Source organism: Trematomus bernacchii, unplaced genomic scaffold (genome assembly GCF_902827165.1).
Source record: "Trematomus bernacchii unplaced genomic scaffold, fTreBer1.1, whole genome shotgun sequence".
In the NCBI taxonomy this organism is placed as follows: Eukaryota; Metazoa; Chordata; class Actinopteri; order Perciformes; family Nototheniidae; genus Trematomus; species Trematomus bernacchii.
Window position 1 is genome coordinate 23,675,994 of NW_022987720.1, and position 15,591 is coordinate 23,691,584.

General features: G+C 38.5%; 5 gene segments (V, D, J or C); all 5 read right to left on the minus strand.

Annotated features, from left to right (window-relative positions):
• Window positions 1-457: 457 nt before the first annotated feature.
• Window positions 458-1,075, minus strand: LOC117492102. The segment is given in 2 exon segments: window positions 458-861; window positions 958-1,075. Coding segments are annotated over 2 exon segments (447 nt in total).
• Window positions 1,076-1,672: 597 nt separating this feature from the next.
• On the minus strand, window positions 1,673-2,204 carry LOC117493016. The segment is given in 2 exon segments: window positions 1,673-1,989; window positions 2,086-2,204. Coding segments are annotated over 2 exon segments (345 nt in total).
• Window positions 2,205-10,351: 8,147 nt separating this feature from the next.
• On the minus strand, window positions 10,352-10,801 carry LOC117492103. The segment is given in 2 exon segments: window positions 10,352-10,656; window positions 10,732-10,801. Coding segments are annotated over 2 exon segments (348 nt in total).
• Window positions 10,802-11,535: 734 nt separating this feature from the next.
• LOC117492972 lies at window positions 11,536-12,008 on the minus strand. The segment is given in 2 exon segments: window positions 11,536-11,871; window positions 11,960-12,008. Coding segments are annotated over 2 exon segments (375 nt in total).
• A 763-nt stretch (window positions 12,009-12,771) lies between these two features.
• Window positions 12,772-13,345, minus strand: LOC117492967. The segment is given in 2 exon segments: window positions 12,772-13,130; window positions 13,227-13,345. Coding segments are annotated over 2 exon segments (387 nt in total).
• Between the last annotated feature and the right edge of the window lie 2,246 nt (window positions 13,346-15,591).

Below are 15,591 nucleotides of genomic sequence, written 5' to 3' on the forward strand. Positions count from 1 at the left end.
CTATTTTTTTGTTACCTTGGTCACATGGTCACCTTATGTAAATCTGTATTTCTTTATGTTTAGATTTGTTGTTGTTTTGAATTTACTATGTACTGTAGTATGCAGAGGCCTGAAAAGTATCTCACTGCTCCCACTGCGATTAAGTTTGACATGTTCTATTGTCCTCTGTCTGTGTTTGTAAAATAACATCTCTACGTTTTTTGTGTAGATTCACTGGTGACTTCCACCAGTGTTGCACATAGGATTAACTTTTGACACTGACTTTCTTCCAAACACAGAGCAAATCCCTAACTGTCTTATTTTCACTCTTAAAGCATGGCACATGATAACATCGATATTAGAGCACAGCAATTGTCGTCTTATGGTAAATCCTTTAAAATCCTTAATAGACACAGATACATCCTGAACTCTGCACGCTCTCCTGTTCACTCACTGATACGACTAACTTCCTTTTTCTTTATTGGTACTGCTGATTGTCAACATGTGTGTGTGTTTGAGTCACATGGTTGCTGAGTATTTGTGCAGGTCTGCTGGTGGTTTGTGTCACTGTGGGCAGACGTACACAGTAATACACAGCTGTGTCTGCAGGCTGCACACTCTGTCCTGTTAGAGTCACTGTTCCAGCAGAAGTGTCTCTGCTGTAGCTGAACTTGTTCTTCAGAGCATTGTTTTGATAAAAGTTACCTCCACCCCACCTATGTGAAATCCAGTCCATTGGTTTTCCTTCACACTGTCTGATCCAACCTGTTGCATAGCTGTTATCAGTCAGAGAATAACCAGAGACCTGACAGGTGATGGTCAAAGGCTGTCCAGGCGGCACAACCATTGAGTCTGGCTGGATGAGATCAATACTGTTCACACCTGTGGAAACACAAAGCAACATTATCTCCATCATTCATCTGACCACTCAGTGTTTCTGATGTGTTTATTAGTGAGAATCCACTGAAAGCTCCTCACAGGATCCAGCTGCCAGCAGCAGTATCAGAGCTGCAGAGAACATGTTGATGTTGAAGCTGAACTGATGTGAGCTCTTCTGTCCTCTCTCTGACACACACACACACTTCGCTGGTTTATGAGGCAACACACACACAGATCATTTACATACTGATGATTGGAAATCAGCTGACTAAACTTAATGTAAATTATCCAAAAGATGAGGAAATGTTCCGGTGTGGTTTTGAGTCACATTGAAAAGGTCGAGCAACAAAATGTAGATTATAAAAACAAACTTTTCTATAGTTTTATCAAAATATGAAGTCGGATAAAAACTATTCATTCTTCTCCTAATCCAGTTATGACACTGATGAAGTTGTACATATGTTATTGAATAATTATTTAATAGTAAATGTCTTTTAGAGGATCCCATTCTACTATACAAAGGAATCTACTATATTATCAGACACTTTTAAAACTAACTTATGGTCTTACTATCCCTTTTAGATGTTATACCTACAATGATATACAGTATCAGTGATTGTAATGTCGGATTGTTTAAATAGGTGAAAACCCTTTCTGTTGAATTAAGTTAAGAATATTTCTATGACATCTTAGTACTCTTTCCCTCTTGACTGTAACAGTGAGCTGGTGTTGAGATCATTTCTGGTCTGAGGGCTCCTCCTCTGGTGGCTTCATGTTACAAGTGTTCAGGCTCTGAGGGGTTTTTGTTCAGCTCTACTGATGGTGTGTGTCACAGTGTGTCTCTGGCACAGTAATACACAGCAGAGTCTCCAGGCTGCACGCTCTGTCCGTTCAGAGTCACTGTTTTGCTGGAAGAGTCTAAGTCGATACTGAACTTGCTCTTCAGTGAATCTTTGTAGTATGAACTTCCAGTGTTTTTCATCCCAATCCACTCCAGTCCTTTCCCTGCAGGCTGTCTGATCCAGGCTGTGAAGGAGCCAAGAGAATAAGAGACCTGACAGGTGATGGTCAGACGTTGACCTGGCTGCACAGTCACAGAGGCTGGCTGTATCAACTGCTCACACTTCACACCTGTGGAGGGAAACATGTTGAATAGTGAGCGAGGTTAATAACAGTGAGCAGTCAGTGTGAGCGTTCTGTCAGTGTCTCTGCCTCAGTGAGACTCACAGGATCCAGCAGCCAGCAGCAGCAGCAGAGCTACAGAGAACATGGTTGGTGTTGAAGGTGACCTGATGGAGCTTCTCTTCTTCTGCTGCAGCTGACAGCATGATATCAAGTCTTTATAGCAGACTGTGAGGAAGTTCACTTTGCATAGAGAGGGACACTGACAGGCTATAAAAGAGGGACGGACTGTCCTGTCAAGAGTTGTCATTTGGACTTGTGTTTGGACATATGAAATAACATTTATTTATTTTAAAACAATAAATTATCTTTTCATTTCCAATCAAAACTCAGACAAATAGTATATCTATTGTCTGATGTAACTTTTGGTAGCTGCTATCTGATGGAAGCAGTTTTATTGAGGCGATGTTTCCCTCAGTGTGTTGATAATGTTGAGCTCAAGGTTTTTTTTAATGTGATTATCAGAATGCAAAGTATTGACTTTCTTTTGACTTGTTTACTTTTTGTACAGCATTTCTCCTTCCTGTGTCACTGTGTCTCTCGAGCACAGTAATAAACAGCAGAGTCTACAGCCGTCAGACTGCTCATCTGCAGATACACCTGCTGTCTGTTGTTGTCTCTGGAGATGGTGAACCGGCCTTTCACTGACTCAGAGTAAGGCAAGGCAAGGCAAGTTTATTTATATAGCACCTTTCATCAGAAGTGCTTCACAAAAGTGAAAGACATTAAGAAAATGGCATTCAAAAACAGTCATTAAAAAGCAAAGATAATAAAATAAACATTAAAAGAAAAAATACATGAATAAAGGTTACAGTACTGTTTAAGATATGAATAGTTCAATTAAAAGCAGCGGCAAAAAGAAAAGTCTTCAGCCTGGTTTTAAAAGTAGTCAGAGTTGCAGCGGACCTGCAGGTTTCTGGGAGTTTGTTCCAGATATTTGGAGCATAATAACTGAAGGCTGCTTCTCCATGTTTAGTTCTGACTCTGGGGACAGAAAGCTGACCAGTCCCTGAAGACCTGAGTGATCTGGATGTTTCATTATTTAGCAGTAGGTCAGAAATGTATTTTGGGCCTAAACCATTCAGTGCTTTATAAACCAGCAGCAGTATTTTGAAATCAATTATTTGACATACAGGAAGCCAGTGTAAAGACTTCAGAACTGGAGTGATGTGATCCACTTTCTTAGTGTCAGTGAGGACTCGAGCAGCGGTGTTCTGAATTAGCTGCAGCTTTCTAATAGATGTTTTAGTGAGACCTGTAAAGACACCATTACAGTAGTCGAGTAGTCTACTGAAGATAAAAGCATGGACAAGTTTCTCCAAATCCTGCTGTGACATTAGTCTTTTAATCCTAGATATATTCTTAAGGTGATAGTAGGCTGACCTGTACACCCTGATGAGATAACAAAGAGAAATGATCACTAACACACCAAACACAGGGCTGAATCACTGACTGACCATCAGTGGATGTTGTCTGATAAAAGATAAAACATCAAGAAGCAGGAGAGCTCACAGGGCAGAGAGAGAGCAACCAGCAGAAGAGAGAGAGTGTTGATCATCCTGAGACTGGAGATGTGACCTCTGATGCTCCACACAAAGTACAGAGCAGTCAGACAGAAGTACTCTGCACACACTGGAGATTTGCATCAGGATAGCATGGGGAGGGAGGGGCTCATGCAGGGACTTGTAGTTTGATCTAATTGACTCAATTATTTGTCTTTTTTTTATTATATTCACTTATCCTTCTATTTGACATCTGACAATAAACTCAGAGTCATGTTCCCTTTTTGTTTTGAAGTATTTTATCCATGCCAAAAAATGACCCATGGTCCCATAAAAAGAGAGGTTGAGTAACTTGGTTATTGAGTATTTGTTGGCTTTGTTGGTGGTTAGTATCCTTGCACTTCTTACACTTACACAGTAAAACCCAACAGTGTCCTCAGGCTGCAGAAAAAGTCTCTGAGGATGTAGAAGAGTCACCATAGTTGAGTTAGCAAAGATTGTGTTGCCATTATTTGATTTATTGTAAAAACAATTCCTAAAACTCTCAAAATTAGTAGATGTTATTTCAGTAAAAACATAATTCTTTATTTAAACCACAGTATTCACTGGATTCAAACTTATGTTATATAAGGTTATCCTTTAAAAAATGCAGGCATTGCTGTGAGTCATGACAACCTGTCTCAACGCAATAACACACATGTTTTTCTAAATGAAATACATTTCATTATCAGCTGGCGATCATCCAATGGGAATTGTGTTTTCACAGCCCTGACACAACCCTGTCTCCTAGAAATTACGTTCCCACAAAACTAAATTGCATTCTCAAATACGTTTCGCAAGAAACGTATTTCCTTCCACGTTACGTTTGTTATGAACATATCTTAAATACGTTTATTTTCTACATATCTTCTAGAAACCTATTTTCTCTCACATGACGTTTGTTATGAACGTATCTTAAATACGTTTGCTTTCTACCTATATTTGCCATTTCTTTTCTAGCTTATAATAATGATAATAGTCATTTATTAATATCATTTTAGAGCAAACTTATTTTCGCGCTGGCTGGCGGCTGACTTTTCAGTTGACCAAATCCGTTATTATGCTGGTTAATGGTTAATAATCACAATATTGTTTGTAGTCGTTTCATACAGCATTCTCAATTACGTTTAACAAGAAACGTCTTTTGTCCCACGTTACGTTTGTTCTGAACATATCTTAAATACGTTTATTTTCTACATATCTTCTAGAAACCTATTTTCTCTCACATGACGTTTGTTATGAACGTATCTTAAATACGTTTGCTTTCTACCTATATTTGCCATTTATTTTCTAGCTTATAATAATGATAATAGTCATTTATTAATATCATTTTAGAGCAAATTTATTTTCGCGCTGGCTGGCGGCTGACTTTTCAGTTTACCAAATCCGTTATTATGCTGGTTAATGGTTAATAATCACAATATTGTTTGTAGTCGTTTCATACAGCATTCTCAATTACGTTTAACAAGAAACGTCTTTTGTCCCACGTTACGTTTGTTCTGAACATATCTTAAATACGTTTGCTTTCTACCTATCTTTGACATTTCTTTTCTAGCTTATAATAATGATAATAGTCATTTATAAATATCATTTTAGAGCACACATTTGAAATCGACGATCGGGCTTGATATCCTATGGTTAAATTAAAATCAGTAGGCGAGGCTGTAATTTCGCCAGCTGCGAGGCAGAAAATAATAGTTTTAACATGCCAAAAAGCTGCTGTGTCGTTTATTGCACCTCAAACATTAAAACAAAGCCAGAGTTACGTGTTTCTGTACTTCCTCTAAGAAGAAAGGACAGTATACAACAGAAGAGCTCTGTGGCTTCAGGCTGATCGCCGTTCAAATGACAGCTGGTTTCCCCAAAAGTGGGCAGGGCTGTAAAGTGACGTAGGAAAGATCCTCAGCTCGCTGATTGGATGTTTTAGCCGCAATGCACGTCAGGATATGGTGTTAATGCGATATGAAATCCGAAAAAAATATCAGAGTTTAGGATGGCCGAAGACACTACACTACCCATAATCCCCAGCTATCGTTTGGGACTACAGTCCCGTTGACAAACCCCGTGATTAATCTTCAAGCTCTGGGATTGGATGTTGGAGTGGCAGTGCGCCAAGGTTACGCCGAGCGCCAAACAGCTCTTTGAAATGGAACGAAACCACGGCAGACTTTCCAAAACTGGACTCGAACGCCCCCCCAGAACTACACATGCCGGCTATTGTGTTTCGCAACATGTTCTATGGCACGTCTCTACTGGGAATTGTAGTTTTAAAAGACGTTTTCGTTTTTCCCAAAATTAGAAGTTGACAGTATTAAACTGTGTACAGCCCTGGAGGTTTAGGGGATAGGAAACAAATTGGTGTGTACAAATGTAAAACATGTAATTAATAAATGGGTGAAAATCGCTTGTGTCCATAATGGGAAGCATTAATATATACCCACATGCCAGCTCATTGTTACTTTGTAATTCTACTCCACTACAATTCAGAGGTTAACCTGGTATTTTTACTCCACTACATTTATTTTAGTTACTTTGCAGATTCTGATTAATGATGTGAAATATAAACAACCCTTACATCAGGCTTTAGTTACACCTGAGTAAAATTCAGGGAAAGGTGATTGTCAAGTGCCAACAATCAGGAGAGATATTAGTTGGTGCTTGAGAAGACTAAACATTTATCTGCAGATCTCTATAAAGTATATTCATTACTCGTTATTCTCTACTAATAGTTAATTAAAAACTGTATATAATAGCTATTTTGCACATCCCTTTCAAGATTTTCTAAGGTTTATTGACATATCATATACACAACTATGTTGAAGTTATGCAATTAATGAAAAACTTGGGTCACAGGTTCCTCAACAGTGCATTACAAGACATCTATCAATATGTGTGTATTCCTCCACCATTAAACTCAAATTCTGCACATGTCTTATACTATCTACATACATAAGAGTATAATTAATATATATATAATATCAGTTAAAATAAGTGCTTCAACACAGTTAACATTGCAGGAAAGCAATATATTAGACGTTAAGTACTTTGTCAGGCTTAATATTTATCTGTAGATAGATACCCCCAAAGCTTTTTTCTTATTTGAAAGAAAACCTAAAGTATTCTTTAATGTGTTAATAAAGGTTAATTAGTTTGTCTGTTTTGCACATCCTCATATTAATATCTTTGTACATCAGGCACTAAACTGTTTTATTGTAGAGATCACTTACAGTATCTTCTTGATTTTTTATATTCTATATTTCTATCATTGACCTTCTACTTTCCCCCTATGAAAGTATGTACTCTTAATATTTTATTCATCAAATAACATTATTCAACAAAAATAATTAAATAACGTGCTTTAACCACTAGGCGGTGCACACAAGGTACACACAGTATACTAATAATAACTTTGTATTATTAGTGTAGGACACTTATGTATGTATAACATCTGAAGATGTGTAGTTGTATTCATGTTTTTACATAATTGTACAGGATATTGCTATATTATTTCTCATGTTTACTTCTACACATTAATATCTGATTTGTAAAACATCAAAGACAGAAAGGTATATCCGTCATTTAATGGTAAGCTATTGAAAAAGTGATTCCATAGATGTGTCTCCCATCACCCAAATCCCCTGACTATTCTCTCAACTCAGTATTTACATTCTTATATTCAAAGAAAATCAGTAATATCTTTAAAAACTACAAGTCCTTTTCTATCAGCTGTGCACCGTTATGGTGTAAATATAACCTATCTACCAATTGGATCAAAAGTCAGCCGTATTAGTATTGATACTGCAAGGAGACGTATTTTGTGAAAAGAAATGTAAGATGTTGTTTAATTGTTGATATATTTATGATCCACGTCACGTATTCAGTTTCGGTGGCAGTTCTTCCTGTTTGTCCAGAAGTCTTGTCATCAGGGCTCTATAAATAAAGAACTATGGCAGATGTGTAATATTTAATGCAGCCGAACCGTGTATTACAATGCCGTTATGTGATGACTTTCAAAGAGAAAAGCAAGAACACTCGGAATAAAGTATTATTATTATTTTTTTTAATGTTTTCGGATTTCACATCGCATAAACACCATATCCCAACGTGCATTGCAGCTAAAACATCCAATCAGCGAGCTGAGGATCTTTCCTACGTCTGTTTCCGGTATTGTTCCTGTAATGAGAGTTCACATTTATGCTACATTGAAGGGTGGAATTGACTACACATCTTCAGAAACATAATTTGCTTCAGATATATACTGTAACTCATAGCAATATTGTAACCATTAAGAAAAGCCAACTGCATTAAAAACCCAGTTAACAAACACAAGGTAAAGTATTTTTCCTTCAGTAATGAAGATGTAATTCCAATGTAGACACACCTGGGGGTCGCTGTTCAGTCTGTTACGCTGAGCCATGCATTGTCTGGAACGTAAAAGGGACGAAGAAGACAAAGTGAAGTGACGTACTTCCGGTTCAATGTGAAAACATTCCTAGTTAAACCATAGATATATATAAAAACATATGTTTATATATATCTATGAGTTAAACAACATAAACAAATCGCTTAATAAAAAGATAAAACACTGGCATGTAATTTACGTTTGGATTAAATAGAATGGTTTTGAATAATAGATGAGAGTAAAATCTACGTCACAGCCCCACCCACTTTTGGGGAAACCAACGCTGTCATTTGAACGGCGATCAAGCCTGAAGCCACAGAGCTCTTCTGCTGTCCTTAGAGGAAGTTTGAGGTGTTTGAGGTGCAATAAATGACACAGCAGCTTTTTGGCATGTTAAAACTCTGCCTCGCAGCTGGCGAAATTACAGCCTCGCCTACTGATTTTAATTTAACCATAGGATATCAAGCCCGATCGTCGATTTCAAATGTGTGCTCTAAAATGATATTAATAAATGACTATTATCATTATTATAAGCTAGAAAAGAAATGTCAAAGATAGGTAGAAAGCAAACGTATTTAAGATATGTTCAGAACAAACGTAACGTGGGACAAAAGACGTTTCTTGTTAAACGTAATTGAGAATGCTGTATGAAACGACTACAAACAATATTGTGATTATTAACCATTAACCAGCATAATAACGGATTTGGTCAACTGAAAAGTCAGCCGCCAGCCAGCGCGAAAATAAGTTTGCTCTAAAATGATATTAATAAATGACTATTATCATTATTATAAGCTAGAAAAGAAATGGCAAATATAGGTAGAAAGCAAACGTATTTAAGATACGTTCATAACAAACGTCATGTGAGAGAAAATAGGTTTCTAGAAGATATGTAGAAAATAAACGTATTTAAGATATGTTCATACACAGTAAATTTCTCTGAGTAAAATTGACTCAAATTGAAGAAAATTTTACTCTAAAAATATAACATTTGGTCCCAACCTATATAGAGTAAAATGTACTCTTTGTTCAGAGTTGTATTTTTAGAGTTAATTTTACTCTTATGTGCTTAGATTTGACTCTGCTTAATGGTTATTTACTCTATGTTGTAGTGATCACTGATTCATACACTGGGGTTACATAATTCAATCCGGGAACTACAGGTTGGGGGTATTGTTTCCGCCCGGACACATATGTTGACGGTACCTCCGGGGTACCTACTGTGTGTCCTCCTCTTTCACTTTCTCTTCTCCTCTTTCCTGCAACCCGACAGCACGTCGATTTCTGCTCCCCAATAAAGAGAGATTTGCACCTTCGATGCACCGCCTCCGTCTCCCTTCTCTCGGCACTACAATGTAGTGTATATTAAAAACAACTCTACTGCCATTTTACTCATATTAGAAGGTAATTTTACTCTCAATCGAACGTCATTTCACTCCAACTAGAAGGTAATTTTACTCCCAATAGAATAAATGAACCATAATGATCTTTACAATAAAAAAGGTCAATAAACCAAAGTGCTTAAGGAACATGAGTGGGCGTGTGTGAAGCTGACCATTGAGCGGCCCAACCAAGCAAGGAGGCAGAGGCAGAGAGTTCAAATACAACCCGGTGTGGGCATTTATTCCTCTTTGTGGTACAGGATACACACACAGCCTCAATATGACTGTCTCACGTGAACACAGTCACCAGCCACCAGGACCTCACACACACACACTAACAGGAAAACAGAACCTACATACACACAGGACTAATCAAACCAACAAGACACAGGTGAGGAGGGAGGAGAAACACAGGGCACCAGGTGAACGCAATCACCAGCAACAGACAAGACGGGAGGGGGAACACTTTTCAAACTAAAACAGGAAACAGAGACAGACAAACTAAAACATAGACAGATTGTGACAAATATATGCATAATCACATGCTTCCTGTGCAATGTTTTAGCGTGGAACAAATGAATATACTTCGCCAATAATGAAGCTATATAATCCGTAACGGAGACCGAGATCTATGGCCCCAGAGATCACCTCCGTTACAGCGTGGTCATGGTTTAACTCCAATAGAATTGACTCTGCATTTTTGATCGCACTCTAGAAGCTATGAGTAATAAATACACTCCAAAATGATTAAATATCACTATTTCGGAGCAAAATAGTAATTACTCTGGAAAAAATACTCACCAATATTTCCTGTGTAACAAACGTAACGTGGAAGGAAATACGTTTCTTGCGAAACGTATTTGAGAATGCAGTTTAGTTTTGTGGGAACGTAATTTCTAGGAGACAGGGTTGCCTGACATGCTTCAGTGGTTTTCATACAGGGATCAGTGATGTTCAGTTGTTGTACAGCGTGGTAGTCTAGTGTGTCACTCTGGCTCTCGTGCACAGTAATAAACTGCATAGTCTTCTTGTGTCAGACTCTCCACCTCTAAGTACACAAGATTTTTGGAAGTGTCTTTGGTGATGGAAAACTGGCCTTGCAGTCTTTGGGCAAATATGGTGCCAGTTCCACTATCAATGCGTCCGATCCATTCAAGTCCTTTCCCTGGTTTCTGCCTGATCCAGTGCAGCCAAGCCAGAGGAAGTCCTTCCACCTTACAGGACAGAGAGACTGGTTCTCCTGCTCTGCTGACCACCGGCTCTGAGGAGGTGAGGGACTGGCCCTGAGCCGCAGAAAGAGACACAGAGTTTAGATGACGGGGAACCAGCAGCTCTTCTCCTCCTCTGCTGGACCGACTTCACTCACCTGAAACCAGAGCCAGGAGGACCACGCTTTGTACCAATGTCATGGTGGGAACTTGTCCGAGTCTGCAACAACAGAGGCTGTGTGAAGGATATATATTGTGCTCGCAGAATGGGTGGGGATTATCCATCAGTGTGTTGGGATTTGCATTTTTTGGGGGGAGTTGCAGTGTTGATACATAAAGTATGTGCTCAACTCTGAGAGAAGGTCCATAACAGACCAAATAATAAGATGTTGTTTAGTCTTTCTATTTATTTTGAGTGTTGGTATGTGCTTTTCTGAGAGACTAACAGTGTGTTGGGTGATTTAATTTATACAAAACAAACTGCACTGCTAAAACAGCAACATGTCAGTCAGGAAGACAAAGATTTTCTCCCAGAAAGTGAAAGTTTGTCTTATTGCAGAATGATTTATTTATCCAGCGTATATCACAATGCACAATCACAAGAACAAACAGCCATTCTTCCTTCTGTTTATCATGAATTTCTTTCAGACGTGAGATTAACACATGAGGCTGCTTCACTTCCAACTGAATGTGAGTAATGTGACAGAAAGGTCTACATTTAGTGTTTCGTTTTGCCCATACGTGAAAAATACATTTAGAAGATGTTATTTCTGTCCTTGGCTGTTTTATGAGGAAATTATTATTTTAAAGACATTTATTTTTTATTATTGTGTTTTGTAACTTGGCTCAGTAGCAATTTTGTTTTTCATTTTCATAAAAACTACAACAAGGAAAGATTTAGTGAAAGTATAATTTCTCCTTGTACTCTATCACCAAAGTATGGATGAGGTCTGTAGGTTTTTGTACAGCTGCTCAACCAGCTTCAGTCACTGTGTGTCGAGCACAGTAATAAACAGCAGAGTCTACAGCCGTCAGACTGCTCATCTGCAGATACAGCTGCTGTCTGCTGTTGTCTCTGGAGATGGTGAACCGGCCTTTCACTGACTCAGAGTAGTACTTGGTGGTACCGCCATTGTCGTTATAAGCGATCCACTCCAGTCCTTTCCCAGGAGCCTGTCTGACCCAGGCCATCCAGTAGCTACTTAATGCAAATCCAGAAGTAGTACAGGTCAATCTGTGAGATTCTCCAGGCCTTTTAGTCACTGGTTCAGATTCTGTCAGAGTCTGACCATCAACACCTGTCAAGAGGATAAAAACACATCTGGTGAAATAAGCTGGTGACACAATTAAAATCTTTGTTAGATAAAGATCAGTAAAGATGTTGACCTGCCCAGCAGACAGTGAGCAGCAGCAGTCCTGTCCTATAGTCCATCATGTTAAACTATGTGTCCTCTGTCCTCTGTCCTCCTCTCTGCAGTCACATAAGTAGAGGGGGAGATATCTGAGTTTTGCATTGACTCCTCCTTTCTGATTGAACATTGTCCTCTTTTAACAGTATTTTATGTTATAAACATTATCTCTTACATTTTAAATTGGTAAACATTTCTTATTGTGCTGTAAGTCACTTTGAAACATTTTAATATTGCTATGTAATTCAGATTTGTCAGATGAAACAAACAAATAATGGCTTTTAATTGATTAAAATAAACATTATTGTCATTAACAAATACTTTGAGTTAATTTAGTAAATAAATCACTTTACAGGTTTTATCTACATCTCATGTCTTTAACATTTATATTTTTAATCAAAAATGACGTTTTGTGTCAAATAAAGATCAGAAATGCTTGCATTTGTTTTTGGAAAAAACTGTGACATCCAACTATGTTTTGTTGTGTTTTGGCTCGTAGATGTACTGTTTAGTATTTGTGAATAAATAGTGTGAACAATATTCTTTGAGCCAAAATTGGTTGCAAAGTAACTTAAATTTAGAGCAAAACATTCAATTACTGAAAATATATAATTATGGATACTTGAAAAGGCTGATGTTTAATAATTTAAAGAAGTTATTCATGTTTTATTCTGGGAATACCTACAGTAATGTATCAGTGATTATAACCTCTAAATGTTTAACCTGATGATGTAACAGTGAGCTGGTGTTGAGATCATTTCTGGTCTGAGGGCTCCTCCTCTGGTGGCTTCATGTTACAAGTGTTCAGGCTCTGAGGGGTTTTTGTACAGCTCTACTGATGGTGTGTGTCACAGTGTGTCTGGCACAGTAATACACAGCAGAGTCTCCAGGCTGCACGCTCTGTCCGTTCAGAGTCACTGTGTTGCTGGAAGAGTCTAAGTCGATACTGAACTTGCTCTTCAGTGAATCTTTATAGTATGTAGTTGAACCTTGTCTCATTCCTATCCACTCCAGTCCTTTCCCTGCAGGCTGTCTGATCCAGGCTGTGTAGTAGCCAAGAGAATAAGAGACCTGACAGGTGATGGTCAGACGTTGACCTGGCTGCACAGTCACAGAGGCTGGCTGTATCAACTGCTCACACTTCACACCTGTGGAGGGAAACATGTTGAATAGTGAGCGAGGTTAATAACAGTGAGCAGTCAGTGTGATCGTTCTGTCAGTGTCTCTGCCTCAGTGAGACTCACAGGATCCAGCAGCCAGCAGCAGCAGCAGAGCTACAGAGAACATGGTTGGTGTTGAAGGTGACCTGATGGAGCTTCTCTTCTTCTGCTGCAGCTGACAGCATGATATCAAGTCTTTATAGCAGACTGTGAGGAAGTTCACTTTGCATAGAGAGGGACACTGACAGGCTATAAAAGAGGGACGGACTGTCCTGTCTCGAGTTGTCTTTTGGACTTGTGGTTAGACAATTATAAGGATACATTTTAAGTTACTTATCACTATCTTTTATTTAAACTTAAATAAGATGTAATCATTTATTCTGCTCAGCAAAACCCTAACCCACATACTGGATACATCATGCATAAATCCATTCTCGATACTTTCTGTTAAAAATAAAATAATGGGACAATATTGTTGCAAGAATACCTGAAGTAAAATGTATATCTAAAAAAGGGGAAGTGAAATTCCACATCAGCCGTTGCTTTCATAGTGTGTTTAGAAAAGCTGTCTTTTTCTCCTTATTGTCAACTGACTTTTTATCATTTACTGCCACCTGTTGGTACTAGTGATAATAAATAGTTAGAGGTTTTTGTAAAGCCTCTGGGCTTCCTTTAACCAGTGTGTGTCTCTAGCACAGTAATACACAGCAGAGTCCTCTGGCTTCAAGTTGGACAGCCTCAGATGCACCATGCTGTTGCTATCATCTCTACTGATTTCTACACGTCCCTCCACGCTGCTGGCATATTTGTTGCTACTAGCCGAAGAGAAGCCGCTCCCTATCCATTCCAGAGGTTTTCCAGCAGGTTGTCTGACCCAGCTCATAACACAGCAACTAAATGTGAAGCCAGATCCCCTGCAGGAGAGACTGAGAGTCTCCCCAGGCCTCTTCACTACTGAAGAGGGAGGAATAGACTCCATACTCTGACCTGTACAACCTGATACAAAAAGGAGAAAGAGAACCAAAGAAGATAGTGAGATATTTTGAAAATGTTCTGGTATCACTGACTGACCATCAGTGGATGTTGTCTGATAAAAGATAAAACATCAAGAAGCAGGAGAGCTCACAGGGCAGAGAGAGAGCAACCAGCAGAAGAGAGAGAGAGTTGATCATCCTGAGACTGGAGATGTGACCTCTGATGCTCCACACAATGTACAGAGCAGTCAGACAGAAGTACTCTGCACACACTGGAGATTTGCATCAGGATAGCATGGGGAGGGAGGGGCTCATGCAGGGACTCTGTTGTAGTTTGATCTAATTGACTCAATTATTCGTCATTTTTAAATGATATTCACTTATCCTTCTATTTGACATCTGACTTTAAACTCAGAGTCATGCTCCCTTTTTGTTTTGAAGTATTTTATCCATGCCAAAAAATGACCCATGGTCCCATAAAAAGAGTGGTTGAGTAACTTGGTTATTGAGTATTTGTTGGCTTTGTTGGTGGTTCGTATCCTTGTACTTCTTACACTTACACAGTAAAACCCAACAGTGTCCTCAGGCTGCAGAAAAAATCTCTAAGGATGTAGAAGAGTCACCATAGTTGATTTAGCAAAGATTGTGTTGCCATTATTTGATTTATTGTAAAAACAATTCCTAAAACTGTCAAAATGAGTAGATGTTATTTCAGTAAAAACATAATTCTGTATTTAAACCACAGTATTCACTGGATTCAAACTTATGTTATATAAGGTTATCCTTTAAAAAAAAATGCAGGTATTCTGTGAGTCATGACAACCCGTCTCAACGCAATAACACACATGTTTTTCTAAATGAAATACATTTAATTATCAGCTGGCGATCATCCAATGGGAATTGTGTTTCCACAGCCCTGACATGCTTCAGTGGTTTTCATACAGGGATCAGTGTTGTTCAGTTGTTGTACAGCGTGGTAGTCTAGTGCAGTGGTTCTCAACTGGTTAGGCCTCGGGACCCACTTTTTACTTGGTCAATACATCGCGACCCAACATTTTGAAGCACTCAAATCTATTCAACAAAAAATCGTGCTGTAATATATACGCTTTTCAGAATACAATATTAATAAAAGTGAAGTACAGTGCATATATCCCTTCACAGAACTAAAGTATGCTTTTAAACAAGGTTTAATGAGATGATGGAATCAAAGCTGAACTATATAAAAAGGCACACATGCTGAAAACCCAACCCCAGCAGGGGGGTCTGGGGGGATTCTCCCCCAGGAGATTTTTAGAAATACTAACATAAACTACGCATTCTGGTACACTCTGAGAAGAAAATAAATAAATCTATTACTACCGGACATATTAATAATATTTTATGCCATTGTTTGTTTTTCACTTAGTTCTGACATCTTGCTGCGAGAAGAGGAGATAGTCTGTGTGATTTACTTTAAATTGTGGGTAAGGGTAGAT